The following is a 14722-nucleotide window of genomic DNA, read 5'->3' as shown; positions in this document are numbered from 1 at the left end:
AGAAGAGGTCGATGCGTGGAAAATGTGATAAGGGAAAGACTAGATAGGGCTTCGCATGTAGTGTATGGGGAGAGCCGTTTCCATGGTGAGACATCTGGTTAGCTTAGTTTCTGACCATTGTCCTATAATGGTTAATACTTTAAGGCGGAATTGGAAGGCAAGCAACAGACGAAATAAATGCAAGTTTGTGGACAATGCATGGTAAAAGATGAAGAAGGCAGAGTGTTGATGGAATCAGCATGGAACGATTACAAGGACTAGGGCCTAGTAAAAACTTAAGGCTATGGGGAGGAGGTTAATGGCGTGGGAAAGGAGCAAATTTTTTGGTTTAAGAACTAAGATTGTGGACTTGCAAACACAACTTGGCGAGCTAAACAATCGAGCATGGAGCCATAAAGTCGCTGAAGAAGAAATGGCCATTAAAACAAAGCTAAATGAATTGCTCGAAAAAGAAGAAGTGATATGGATGCAAAGGGTAAGGACAAATTGGCTCAACTAAGCGACAAAAACACTAAATTCTTTCACATGCAAGCTACTCAAAGAACCAATATGGTCAAAAGGCTCTTTGATTTATTTATAAAATGATTATTTAAGATGTTTTTATACAAAAATAAAAGATCTTAAATAATCTTTTTATAAAAAAAGAATAAAAGGATTATTTTTCATCAAATGATTCTAAATAATTTTTTTATTTTTTTATATTATGGATTATTTAATAATTATATTTATTTTATAAAAAATTTATTTAAAGTGTTTCTCCACAAAAAAAAAAGTTTTAAATAATCTTTTTATAAAAATATTAACCCTAAAGCATAAACCTTAAAATATAAAAAGATTATTTAAAGTTTTTTTTGTAGAAACATTTTAAATAATCTATTTATAAAAATATAAAAGGATTATTTAAGGTATTTCTATATAGAAAATACCTTAAATAATACTTTTATAAAAATATAAAATGATTATTTAAGGCGTTTTCTATATAGAACGTCTTAAATAATCCATTTATAAAAATATAAAATGATTATTTAAAGGTTTTCTACACAGAAATGCCTTATAATCTTTTATAAAAATATTAACCTTAAACCCTAAAATATAAAAAGATTATTTAAGGTATTTTCTGTACAAAAAATGTCTTAAATAATTTTTTTATAAAAATATTAACTTTAGACCCTAAACTTTAAAATATAAAAAGATTATTTAAAGCGTTTTCTGTATATAAACACTTTAAATAATCTTTTTATAAAAATATAAACAAATTATTTAAGACATTTCTGTACAAAAAATTTCTTAAATAATCCATTTATAAAAATATAAAATGATTGTTTAAGATATTTTTTATGTCAAATGCCTTAATTACAATATAAAAAAATATTTTTTTGTATAAAAACCTACAACTAAATTTAAGCAAATTTCAGACATGCTTTTCAAAATGGTAATGGCTATTTCATCATTTTTTTTATTTAGGTCAAATTTGAAAATAAGACAACTTTTCTCATCGAAATCATAGAATATCACAAGAAAATGTGGGTTTTTGATTTTAAGATTTTGGGTATTATTGAAAATCTTACATTTTTTCACATAATCAGATTATTTTGAATCAAATGTAAGAATTAAATATCCATCATCAAGATTCCAAGGGAAAATTTTATTGATTGCCCATAACCAAACTCCACTTGAATGTTTTTGAGTAAAAATCATTAGTTTTTAATTAAAAGGTTGTCAAACGCGTAAAATGTATGGATTTTTTAAAAAATAAAATAAAGTATGGAGATATTAATAAGATTTTGGTTTAATATCACATAAAAGATTTTAAAATTTTGAGATTTTATATTCAAATTTTATTACGTGTGTTTAATTTAATTTTATATTGAATTTGTTTAACTTTATTTTAATTTTCTTATTTGATTATTTAATAAATTTTTATATATAAATATAACATTTGATTATGATTATAATATTTTTATATTTATAATTTTGAAGAAATAAAAATTTTTTATGTGTTTAAATAATTGACTCGGGATTGAAAGTGAGTTTAGGATGCCCCATAACACTCACAATTGAAAATTGATGACAATTAGGCTTACAACCAAAACTCAAACTTAAAATTATTATTTTTTAATATTTATTATCTAATTGACAAACTATCATTTCAATAAATCTTTTAATATTTAAATACTCAAATAATAAGTGCAATAGAAAAAAATATAAAAGAAACACAAGTGAAGAAATAATTATTTTAGACCAAATCTGATATAGCAAAAAATTAGGGAAGAGTGATGCTATTTGCAACCCAACGTATTCCCTTTACACTCCACTACTATTAACATCCAAATTTTTACTAAGCATATCCCAAAAACATAAATTTACTAAAAATCCAAATCTTAAAGGATTAAGTCCCAAATCAAGCTCTAATCACCTATTCGATGTTAGATAGCTTAGAATTAGAGGTAAATCATTTTTTCTACTTTTTCGTTTGATTTTATGTTTAGTTTTGTAAGACTTAGGATTTTAAGTTTTGAGATATGATTCGAATATTTCGAAAATGAATTTTTGAAAATTATTGAATGTTTTAGGAAATAGATGTCCAAAATTATTCAAGAACTTTAAAAAATTTATTTTTGGAATCCTTTAAAAGTTTCTGAATATCTATTTCCAAAAACCTTTAAGAATTTTCGAAAGTGGATTTTTGAAATTTCTCAATGGTTTCCATTTTTTTTTAATGCCTTTAAAAGCTTTTAGAAATGAATTTTTGGTATACAATAACTGGACACCATAAGGAACATTGACTCTGATAATATTATCAGTAGATTGACAAATTTAGTAGTAGAGACTTTTAACTTTTTGGCCACCAGACATTATCCATTTAATAATGTTTATAATACATTTTTGTAATTCTAACAAACATGTATATAAGATGAATCATTAAGTGTGAAGAGGTACTTATGTAAGTTGGTTGCTACACCATGTATGATGAGGCAATCATGTTCATTGCACATGATGTAATAGCTAACTTGCATGAGTGTCTCTTCATAATTAATGATTATTTTCAAATGTACATTTGTTAAAATTTTAAAAATATTGCAAACATTAATAAATATGTAGTGCAACCAAAAGATTAGAGGTCTTTATTATTGGATTTAAATAGTCAATACATCAAAAAAATAATTAAAGATCTGTTTGAAGATTGCAGTAAGAGACATCATATATTTTCATGCCAGATTTTGATCAAGAGATTAAAATTTACCATCTCGTACCTAATGTAACAAAAAAATTAAAGTAAAAAGTTATTTTTGAAATAAATTTTTGGATAATTGTAATGCTTTACAAAAATGCATTTTTTGGTACTGTAAAAATTTTCTAAAAATAAATTTCAAATACATTGTAAAAATTTTTTAAAATGAATTTTTGATAATTTGTGTTTATTTTTTAAAAAATCAATTTCGGTGAATAACTTTTTTTTCAAAAATATATTTTTGAAACTTATGCAATAAAAAATTAATTAATTAATATTTAAATAATTTTATTAAAAATTACTGTTTTGAGTGCAAATAACACTACTTGTGTGGAAATCCGCCTTAATCATTTTGACCAATTTCTCAAATTACCCTCCATGGCCCTGTCACTTTCCACGATATAGCGCGAACCCGTTTTTTCGGGCAACGGTCAGCACCGTTTGGTCACATCTCTTGCTGCACGCTTCACTCTCTAAAACAAAATAAAAAAAAAATCACTTAAAATAATAAAAAACAATTTTTTTTCTCTCTCAAACTTACTCTCTTCACTTAACTTGGAAAGAGAAAGTTTTGAGAAACATACAAAGGAAAGTTCATTTCTTTTTTTTTTTAATTTTTATTTTTTTTATCTTGCTGAAAGGAAAAGGTTCAATACAGAAGCAATTTTTGGCTTGGGGCTTTTTTGTGCTTATGTTTATGTTGGTTGCCTTTTTTGAGGCATGGTTTGATTGAGGGGAATGGGATCAAAGGTAGGGATTTGATTGAGGTGATATTTGGGCGGTAATGGTGGGATTTGAGAGCTAGGGATTTTTGGTTTTTTGTTGTAATGTTGTGTTGTTGTGGTCTTCTTTACTATTTGGATCTAAGGATATTTAGATTGAGAAGCTTAAAAGGTTGAAAAAAAAGTTTCAGCTTTTTTATTTTTAGTTGGTTTGTCATATGGAACGAAGCAAAAAGCTTGAGTCTTGGGCGTTTGTTTGGTTGATCTCGGTGCTGCTGCATCCATTGTTGCCTGTTTCTGCTAATGTGGAAGGTGGCAATATCTCTTTTTTTTTTTTTTTCTCTTTTTCTATTCTTTTTCTTGCAGCAACTCATTTTTGTCCTTTGTGTGTTCAATTATTTTTGGAGTTTGATCCTTGCTTTTTTTTGTGGCATTAGTTGGTTATGGTAGCATGGGTTTTGATATTTTGTTATATCATTTGGTTTTAAGTATGAAAATGAGTTTGCTTTAATTAGCATGTATATTCCTGATGATTGGAATTTTTTTTCCTTTTTCTTTTTGTTTTTCTATTGGAAGATTACTTTAGAAATGTTTAATTTGATTCTATGGATTCTGATCCTTGTAGTAAATCAATATTAAGACAATATAATATGGTAGTCCAATTTGCTACTTTTGTTATAATGGGTATATTGATACTATGAAAACATGTCTCAGAAAAATGCTTTTTCTAGAATGCCTTTGTGAAAATTGCAGATTATGATATTTAATTGATCACAGAAGTTGCGTACTTTCGCTTACATTAAATGATGACTTGATAATACTGTAGAAATCATGGCTGTTTCGCACAATTTAAATTGTTCTTTGCAAGCCTTGCTGGTTTCGTAGCAGATCTATTATACTTAAGAAGTCATTAAACTCACACTGTTTAATGTGAAAGAATCTTGTCTTTTTCTTCTTTTTTTTTCCTTCTATTTTAGTTAACTGTTGATTCAGTGGATAATTGTGGGACATGGTTTATTTACATTCGACTTCTGTTACTGTAAAATTTAGAAGATTTGTTGCTGGAACTGTTTAAGTATGATAAAGTTGATATCATGTACTGTTTCGAACTGTTTAAGCATCTTCAAGTAACTATGATTTCTTCTTGTTAATTGACCTGGTAATGCTTCTAGAGAGTGGAGATGAAGAGGCTTTCTGAATGTAGCTGATTTGGATATGCTATGTATTATAACATATTCATTGTTAATTAATGTTATCCTCTTACCATCTTTACTTGCTTCTTGAAACAGGTGATGCATTGCACAGCCTAAGGACCAACTTAAATGATCCTAACAATGTGCTACAGAGTTGGGATCCCACGCTTGTCAACCCCTGCACATGGTTTCATGTTACATGTAACAATGATAATAGTGTTATTAGAGTGTAAGGTTTTTTGCTCTTTGATGTCTTCTGAGCAGTTGGTTACAACTTAAAAAAATGTGTTTTACTGATTTTGCAAATGATTACTTGTGTAATGTCTACTTCTGCGTCATTTTTTCAGTGATCTTGGAAATGCAGCTTTGTCTGGTCAGCTTGTACCACAGCTTGGCTTGCTTAAGAATTTGCAATATTTGTAAGTCATGCTTTGCCTTGATAATTCTAGCTGCTTTCCTTTTGTAATTGGTTTGGAATTGATGTGCTTTCTTCTGAGTAAAATATGCTAATGCTAACTTTCTCTATGTTAATAAAAGAAAGAAATGGTTCACAACCATGATTGTCACATTAGATAAGCTTCATTAATAATTTGGCCAGTAGGAAGTTGTTTAGTGTCACACCTGCTTCATTTAGTTTATCGAACTTCTTTGACATATTCAATTCATATTTCTGAGAAGGGGCTAACCTATAATTCCTCTATGCGTGGCAAATGGGAGTCTTCCTTTGCCAGTGGAATAAAGTGTATAAAATAAATTTAAAATTGTTGATTTTGCTGGTGTTTTGGCAGCTGAAATCAATCTGTCTGTGAGTAACTGTAATGGATACTTATTTCTTTAATATGGGGTTGGTCATATTGGCTACCTCTAGATTCAGGTGTCATTTATAATGAACTAGAAAATTGTCTTTCCTTGTAGAATCAAGTTGTCATGATCTTCATGTTTATGGTACGGTTAAGGTTCACAAGCTTTCTTAAGCAAGGGTTTGACTCTATATAGGTCATCAGCTGGGAATAAGTAGCTATTGACGAGGATCAAATGGTTCTCAACATATGTTTACTAACTGGAAGTATGTTCCCTTGTCAAAATGAGGTGCCCATATTACACGCATAGTGGTGAAGACGAGTGAAGGAATTAATAAGCATTTTGGAGCTAGTTTACATTCATTCTTTCTTGTCTAGTTATTAAGATGGTCTTTCTGGTGGGCTTTGTGTGGGGATGGGTGGAACTATGTAAATCATCTTATTGCCCCCTTTGACTTGTTGGTTTGTTTCCCTTGAACATGACAAGAGGATATATTTTTTTTTAATGATATGATGGGTTTCAGAAAGCCACTTCCTGTTCTTTTAGGATTTCCCCACAATATGTGCATCCAAATCCTAGTATTAAGTTGTTGTACAGTTTACTTGTCTTAGAATTTCATTACATTTCTTTTGCATGTTGAGACATATTTCTTTATGCCAGGGAACTTTACAGCAATAATATAAGTGGACCAATTCCTAGTGATCTTGGGAATTTGACTAGCTTGGTGAGCTTGGATCTTTACTTGAATAGTTTCAGTGGTCTTATTCCTGAATCCTTGGGCAGGCTGTCAAAATTGCGATTCCTGTAAGTATATTGATGTTGCTGCTAATTTTTTCCCTTTTTTTTTTCTGGGTATGACAGCTGATTTGTTTATTACATGTTGAGTTGCACTGAGAATCTAACTCTTTATTTCTAGAATTATGTAACTGGTACCAAACTGAAGTTTACCTAACTTAGAATAGACAAAGGAACATAAACAAGTTATTTTCTAGTATTTGTTATTTTAAGAAATAATCAAGTATAAGATATTACAGCCCCCCTCCACCCCCATCCCACCTTTAGTATTCAGAAAGTATTTTCATAATATATTACAGCATATACAAGTTCATTGCTTTTCATTTCATCAACTACAACTATCTGGACTTTGGTCAAGTTTTCAGTGCAAGATGTTTACTTAAATTTTCAGTTTACAAATAATCCAGGAGTAATGGAAACTTCTTTTGACATTTAAAAGTTAGTTTAACAGTTTCCATGGTTAATTCCAACCAGCAAAAATGATCTGCAAGTTTGGCATTGGTATATTTCCAAGTATCATACATTCACTCACATCTACACAAAGGATACTGGTTGAGCAACTGATGCATAAAACAAAAAGCTTTTCTTGTTTAAGTAATTAAGTGTGATTATTACAGCTGTTGTTGGTCAAAGTTTGCGTAATATAGAATTTCTTGAATTATTTAGCTCTTAACTTCTTTTGTTATTGAAATGTTTGTGCAAGGATAGCCGGCTTAACAACAACAGCTTGACAGGTCCTATTCCTATGTCATTAACTAATATTACAGCACTTCAAGTCCTGTGAGTTCCAACCTTACTTCTTATGTCAAGATATCTCACTCTGCCCCCTTTTTCCCTTCTAAGATATAATCATTAGTACGTAAGTTATGTATCCTTGAATTGCATTGTGAAATGCAGGGATCTATCAAATAATCATCTCTCTGGAGAGGTTCCAGATAATGGCTCCTTCTCGCTATTCACACCCATCAGGTTTTGTTTTTTTTTTTTTTTTTGTGATCTGCATGCTGCTTTACTTGGCTGACAAATTTGGGTACCTTGCTTAGGTGTTTGCTGTTCCATATGCAGTTTTGCTAACAACTTGGATCTGTGTGGCCCCGTTACTGGACGTCCTTGCCCAGGATCTCCTCCGTTTTCTCCTCCTCCTCCTTTTGTTCCACCACCACCAATTTCTTCACCTAGTAATCTTCCTTTCATGTGAAATATTTCGAATCTGTTGAGCTGCCTTTCATGGTTCTTTATGCAGTGTTTTTTTATACTATTCTTGCTGTCAAGTAGACTCTATTAGTTCCATTTGACAATGTACAATAATCTTCCAATTGATTTTTAGCATTTTAATCCCCCATATAATCTCTAATTTTGTGGCATGTACGTATCATCAATGAGCTGAAAGTAATGTCCTTCCCCTTTTCTTCTGGTTGAATCTCATCTCAGCTTGCACTCCAGTTCTTTACTTCTGAAGTTCAAATGAACTGTGTCCTTATGAACTTTGATTCTGCCAAGACGTAAGCATTGGATATTCTAATTTCTTCATCATATCATTTTTTAGGTGGGAATAGTGTTACTGGTGCAATAGCTGGAGGAGTTGCAGCAGGTGCTGCCTTATTGTTTGCTGCACCTGCAATTGCATTTGCATGGTGGCGTCGGCGGAAACCTCAAGAATTTTTCTTTGATGTACCTGGTTAGTGCTATAAATGAAAATTTACTGGGTTCAAGGGTTCAAGTTGGGGTGACAGTTATAATATTCACCAGTTTACATCTCTTTGCAGCTGAGGAGGATCCAGAAGTCCATTTGGGGCAGCTTAAGAGGTTTTCACTGCGAGAACTACAAGTTGCCACTGATAGTTTTAGCAACAAAAACATTCTGGGTAGAGGTGGATTTGGTAAGGTTTACAAAGGACGGTTAGCTGATGGTTCACTGGTTGCTGTGAAAAGATTGAAAGAAGAGCGTACACCTGGGGGGGAGTTACAGTTTCAAACAGAGGTAGAGATGATCAGCATGGCTGTGCATAGGAATCTCCTCAGGCTGCGTGGGTTTTGTATGACGCCAACTGAACGGCTACTTGTTTATCCCTACATGGCTAATGGAAGTGTTGCATCATGTCTAAGAGGTGAAGCCAATGAGCATTTGTTCTCCAATTCCTCATTTTTTCTTTGAAAGGGGTGGGGGGTTTATTTGTTGAAATTGTTATAATCATAATCAGTGCAACATCTAGCCTTGCTTTCCAGCTTTAGTAAATTTTCATGTTTTATTGATGCATTCTTATAGAACGCCCTCCATCACAACTACCACTTGATTGGCCGACACGGAAGAGAATTGCATTGGGATCTGCTAGAGGTCTTTCTTATTTGCATGATCATTGTGACCCAAAGATCATTCATCGTGATGTGAAAGCTGCAAATATTTTGTTGGATGAGGAGTTTGAAGCTGTTGTTGGTGACTTTGGGTTGGCTAAACTCATGGATTACAAGGATACCCATGTAACTACTGCTGTGCGAGGCACAATTGGACATATTGCTCCAGAGTATCTCTCTACTGGAAAATCCTCAGAGAAAACTGATGTTTTTGGTTACGGTATCATGCTTCTGGAGCTTATCACAGGACAGCGGGCCTTTGATCTTGCTCGGCTTGCAAATGATGATGATGTCATGTTGCTTGATTGGGTATGCATATAATGTTTTCGTTTTTTTGCTATCTTAATCTTCATTCTAATTAATTTGCTTAAATCTGTTCTCTAATCTGCTTAAATACTAATTCAGCAACTGTTCAATTGCTTGCTTGACACCTGCCTGATTCTCAATATTATTCATGTCTTGACCTTGGTGATATGTGAAAACCAGTTGGATTGATGTAGTTTTGATGCCTTGAGATAATGATAAAAAAACTAGGTTAGCCTAAATGTTCTAAGCCTTGAGCCGAGCTGATTCGCTTGAGCATTTTTTTTCTTTTCAGGTCAAAGGACTTCTGAAGGAGAAGAAGTTGGAAATGCTAGTTGATCCTGATCTCCAGAGCAATTATGTCGAAACTGAGGTAGAGCAGTTAATCCAGGTTGCTTTGCTATGCACACAAGGTTCCCCAATGGACCGGCCGAAGATGTCAGAAGTAGTAAGAATGCTTGAAGGTGATGGGTTAGCTGAGAGGTGGGATGAGTGGCAAAAGGTTGAAGTGCTACGGCAGGAGGTGGAGCTGGCCCCTCATCCTAATTCTGATTGGATCGTTGACTCAACCGACAATCTGCATGCTGTTGAGTTATCTGGTCCGAGGTGACCATGGCATAGCTACAGAAAAGAGAGGGAAAAGTTTTCACTAGTTATTGTTTATGATAATTTTTTTTCTTTTTTTATTTAATGACCATATCCTGATTTATGTCTCCTGTATGTCCATTCTGCATTGTATTCATTACATTTTGTGGATAGTTAGCTTTGTTGAGGTGCAACTTGTATCTTCTGCTGCAGTTTGAGGGAGCCATGCTCATGATGTTTCCAGACAGTTGCAGCTGCGGCAGCCTAACCCATATATGCACGTCGTTTCTCCTAGTTTAATTCTTCCATACAGTTTGTGACATGCCAAAGGGGTTTTGGGATCCCATGCATGGAATTTTCTAGGGGATTTAATTGTTTTTGAATGCCAGTACGTGTTTATAGCTTTGCATGGCTTAAACTTGAGTATTTCTTTTCTGTAATCAGTAGTTACATACGCAGCCTAGAGGTGTTGTGGGGTTTTTTTTTTTTTTTTTTTTGCCATTTGAGATTGTCAGTTTGAGCCAACAATCGTAACTAGGGTGTTATGCTTCTAATCACCGCTATCGCCCGAAAATGGGGTTTGGCTTTCCTGTCTCTTTTCTCTACCTCGCTACTTACAGTTAAATTCTTTTATGGTACCTTTTTTTTTTTTTTTTATAGTTACAGTTTAAAAGGAAATTCTAAACACGTTCAACTACTAATGGCCTTATTGAAGCTAGTGAGAGAAAGAAACTTTTATTTCCAAAGCATCGGTTGTTTTGAACCACAGTACAGTGAAAGATTTCTCAGAAAGCTTCTCAACTTTAAAAGGGCAGCTAAAACTTCTTTTTGCTGTACCAGGACAGCCTTGATACACAAACTTAAACTTTAGGATATCTAACAACCTCAATACTTCACAAAGAAAACGATTTAACACAACATAGTAAAACTGTTATATTAATTCAAATCCACTCAAGGAAAGACCCAAAATAAGCTGAACAGGCATGGTAGCCTTAATAATGACTAATGAGGATGGTAATTATCTTTAGAAGAACCACCAGATCCAAGGTTTGAATTCTGCCTGGAAAAAAGGTTTGGATATGAGAAGAATTCATCATCCATTGAAGGTAATCTCTGCGGTTGATGTTGAAGATGGTCTTGTTCAAGAACATGTTCACTGGAAACTGGTGAATCAAAACCTACTTTTAGTTTGTCGACTGAAGGAAGATCTGCTATCTCTGATCCTTGGTGCTCCTGTTCCTGATGTACCAGATGGGAGTCCAGAGAGCATAAAACATCATCAGGATCACTAAAAGAGCTTTGATTATCAAAATTTGGCTTTTCTGTACTAGCTGGTTGATGAGGAATATCTGTATGAAAAAGGTTCTCAGAGCTGCAACTCTCAACGACCTGGTCAGTCTTTTTCTGGGTAAGTTCAGCAATTCTGACCTGTGCAAGACTTGCTGCTGAGCGAGCTGCAGCTGCTGCACGCTCAGCAGATTCAGCAGCTACCTGAGCAGCAGCTAAAACATCCTGTAGATCTACATTGGCCTCACTTTTTGTCCTCGAAATAGCAGGTGGTGGATCGCTTGGTCCTGCAGAAATTGATGCAGAAGATACTGATGGAGGAGAAATGAATGGCAGAAACTGTTTTTTTTCTTTGGCTCCAGCTGGATCATTGGGCATTTCATTTTCTTTAGCAACTGAGTTTTCTTGCATTAGCATATCGGGCATCAAAGATGACATTTGTAACACGTATCCAGAAGCTCCAGAATATCTAGATGATCCACGATCAATTTCAGGGTCTGGAGTAGCTGGTGAAGGTGGGTCAATTGCTTGTGCTGATGAGGCATTTGTGCTTGGCCGCAATGGAACCTTAGGAACTTCAGGAAAATCTAATGGCTCAATGTCTGTTTCAGAATCAGGCTGCTCATTTTGGGCATGAACAGGAGCAGAATTCAATGTTTCATCATGTTTCTCTGCAGGAAGGGGCAGCATAGACCCACTGACAAACTGTGTTGGACCATTCTGACAAAAAAAAGACACATTCAATGAGACAGGAACAGAGAACAAGAGTAAACATGGTCTCCAAAATTTACTTACCAATAAATCTTCGTGTGGTTTGAAAAACTCAGTCTCAGTGGAAGCTGGATCCCAATCCAACTCATGCTCTTCAGCAATTTCTTTCAGAAGCTTCAACTTTGTTTCGGGCGAAGGAGCACGTACAGATAACAATTCTATCAACTGCATTTAGAATTTATGACGATATCAACTGTAAGAAAAAAAATACAAAATGAAAATAAGCGGTCAACCTTAAAAACTTATAATACCTGACGATTAACACCACAATCTGGCCTCAGCTCAGTTGCAGCTGATACAAATTCCTTTCCATACTTGGAAATGAATAGCATTTGAACCTGCAGCAACTCTGGTAGATCGGCACATCTTGGTGCAGCAAAACAAACACTAGATATTGCTTCTTTCAAATCTAGAGGACATTCCCTGAAAAAGGATGATTCTTCAAATTTTCATTGTACAAGAAGCACTGTGTTCTTAACCTTTTTTTTTGAGCAACTTCAAAAATTCTATAGCACATCAACTTCTTGTGTAAGGAGGATATAATAGATCTGAGATCCAAATTATACAAACACAGCATTTTTGCAAACAATGTCATTCATTAATCTAACAGAGTTAGTCATAGCAACAAGTGCAGACAACATTGACAGTGTTGGATTGACACTGTAAAAGTTCTAGTGAATTGCATCAAGCTATATTATTTAAGTAACATGCACTAATAATAACCTAGGAAGAGACTTAATCTACCTCCAAAATGCACTTGAGCTCAGGCAGCAGAGCTAATGCTTCACTTAAGCAATTGCCAAAGCAGCCCAAGATTTTAATATTGGCATGGCAATGCATAGTAGAAAGATATCATGACAATTATAGCGAATTTTTGAATCACATTCAAAGAAACCATATCAAAGATGATACTTTAGCAGTCATGTTTCTCTGCATGTGTATGCCACTTCATCCCCTCCCCCCCCCCCCCCCCCCCCTCCTTTTGTGGCAGTTTACCCTCATTTCCCTACTTTTCCTTATCATCTCCCATGTTGGATGCTGGCTAACTGAAGTATGAGAATAGCAGAACATTAGGCATTAGCAGCTCATTAAAGGTTTAAATGGGGTAATAAGTCTAGAGTTTCAAGGTAAATCGATAATTTCAAATAAAAATTTAGAATGCGATATTTTTGTTTGTCACATAACCCTGGGCTTAGGTTACTCACTCTTCTTTTATTGACACAATCCTCACACTGAACAATTAGGTCAAACTACTTTTTCATTCAACTTCCAAACTCCACCAAATATTTGGTCCCATCCTTCAACCTAAATCTAATCTATGTTGATATTGCAACCTAGTTACATTGCGAAATCAAGCCTACCAAACAGGTTCAGAACCAAAGCAAAGCAATTGATACGCAGATCCAAAATTTTAAACATTAAGGAAAAAAAAAAAAAAAGAATGCAGAAAGGTAAGGCAATAACCTTTGAGTCTCGATGATTGGAAGACGGACGGCAATAAGCTCACAAAACAGCTCAAGGATCTCCTGCGCAGCCATCATATTCTCTTCCCGTATTATATGCTCCACCTGAAATGTAAATCCAAGCATTGCCTCTTAAAAACTATCAACTACTTTTATAAGTAATCATGTTCTAGAAGTTGAGTAAAAGTAAACAAGCAGTAAAGAACTATGACTACCTTCTTAAAACAGCAAAAATTTAGATGATAAAAAACCCATATACTGCACTTAACTAAATAGTAAAAACAGCATATTTAGATGATAAAAAATTAAGCATATATGAATGATCAAAATCATATATATACCCGAATTCGAGCAGTAGCCTCTTGGCCAGTTTGAAGAAGGTTGGCAATGTCGCGGCGCATCTGCTTTATCTGAATTTCTCTCCTATTCCTCAACAATTTTATCCGCGGAATTGTTAACTTTAGTAAAGTTTTGCTGCATATTTCCCACCCACACCCCCAAAACAATGTCAAACTCGACATCTTCTAAATAATTATGTAAACAACTAATTGAAATATTGATCAACACCAAAAAAAAAAAAAAAACGAATATTTTCAAAAGTAAGAAAGGGAAAATGAAGAATTACCATTTAGCAGCTTTAAAGCTTTTGTTGAAAAAGGAATCCAGCATAGACATGATGGAAAGATGAGATCACAGCAAAAATCGAGACCTAAAAATTAGGAATAAAAAAAGGCTTGGCAAAATGGTTCGGTATTTATAGATAGTTTGAAAAGGAGGAAATTAACTAGGATTAAGCTTTCTGATCTTGGATTATAATTTATTATATGAATAAGTAGTAAGGGAGAAATTTATAGATAGTTTAATTTTTTTCATTTTGATCTTGATTTTTTATTACGAGGATAAGACGCGTCCTCTCGTCGTCGTTGGAAAGAAGATTGCTTATGGACTATGGCTTTTTCTCTTTGTTATTTTTTCATAAAAAAAGAAAATCGAATAAACGATTTGCCTCTTCATTTTAAAAAAAAAAATATTAAAAATAAATAAAGGATTTAGGAATCGAACTAAACCCTCCCAAAACGAGTTTGATGATAAATAAAATATTTTTTCTATTTTAAAATTAAATTCGATAAAAAATATGATAAAGTTTCATAAAGTTATTAAATTTAAATTGATAAAAAATTATATTGCACGAAATCAACAAACCTTGCCACTAAATTA

At 33.4% G+C, this 14722-nt stretch overlaps 2 protein-coding genes across 3 annotated transcripts; one reads left to right on the top strand and one right to left on the bottom strand.

The window, feature by feature from the left end:
* Positions 1 to 3739: 3739 nt before the first annotated feature.
* LOC111283981 (somatic embryogenesis receptor kinase 2-like) lies at positions 3740 to 10397 on the top strand. Of its 2 annotated transcripts, none has more exons than XM_022872690.2 (11): positions 3740 to 4266; positions 5244 to 5376; positions 5495 to 5566; positions 6609 to 6752; positions 7452 to 7523; positions 7641 to 7712; positions 7809 to 7921; positions 8290 to 8421; positions 8510 to 8851; positions 9010 to 9404; positions 9694 to 10397. In XM_022872690.2, exons 1-11 carry the CDS (start codon positions 4173 to 4175, stop codon positions 10006 to 10008), a joined length of 1884 nt encoding a protein of 627 aa, XP_022728425.1. In that variant the 5' UTR covers positions 3740 to 4172; the 3' UTR covers positions 10009 to 10397. The 2 variants fall into 2 exon arrangements, with proteins under 2 accessions (XP_022728425.1, XP_022728426.1); XM_022872691.2 differs by having other exon boundaries at positions 3772 to 4266; positions 6621 to 6752.
* Positions 10398 to 10702: 305 nt separating this feature from the next.
* LOC111283983 (uncharacterized) lies at positions 10703 to 14516 on the bottom strand. The gene is made up of 6 exons (XM_022872692.2): positions 14130 to 14516; positions 13846 to 13978; positions 13506 to 13609; positions 12293 to 12464; positions 12066 to 12206; positions 10703 to 11990 (listed from the first exon to the last, which is right to left on the bottom strand). Exons 1-6 carry the CDS (start codon positions 14177 to 14179, stop codon positions 10986 to 10988), a joined length of 1605 nt encoding a protein of 534 aa, XP_022728427.1. The 5' UTR covers positions 14180 to 14516; the 3' UTR covers positions 10703 to 10985.
* Between the last annotated feature and the right edge of the window lie 206 nt (positions 14517 to 14722).

This window comes from Durio zibethinus, chromosome 3, assembly GCF_047325235.1.
Source record: "Durio zibethinus cultivar Kanyao isolate XHJ-2024 chromosome 3, ASM4732523v1, whole genome shotgun sequence".
Taxonomy (NCBI): domain Eukaryota; kingdom Viridiplantae; phylum Streptophyta; class Magnoliopsida; order Malvales; family Malvaceae; genus Durio; species Durio zibethinus.
Note: the sequence above shows the minus strand (reverse complement) of the source record. Positions and strands in the feature narration are given on the sequence as shown.

Coding starts and splice junctions, on each gene's coding strand:
- LOC111283981 (XM_022872690.2), top strand. CDS start 4,173: ATGGAACGAAGCAAAAAGCTTGAGTCTTGGGCGTTTGTTTGGTTGATC. Junction 5,377..5,494: donor GATAATAGTGTTATTAGAGT/GTAAGGTTTTTT, acceptor TCATTTTTTCAG/TGATCTTGGAAATGCAGCTT. Junction 6,753..7,451: donor CTGTCAAAATTGCGATTCCT/GTAAGTATATTG, acceptor GTGCAAGGATAG/CCGGCTTAACAACAACAGCT.
- LOC111283983 (XM_022872692.2), bottom strand. CDS start 14,179: ATGTCTATGCTGGATTCCTTTTTCAACAAAAGCTTTAAAGCTGCTAAA. Junction 13,979..14,129: donor AGCTTTAAAGCTGCTAAATG/GTAATTCTTCAT, acceptor GGAAATATGCAG/CAAAACTTTACTAAAGTTAA. Junction 12,207..12,292: donor ATTGTGGTGTTAATCGTCAG/GTATTATAAGTT, acceptor TTCTAAATGCAG/TTGATAGAATTGTTATCTGT.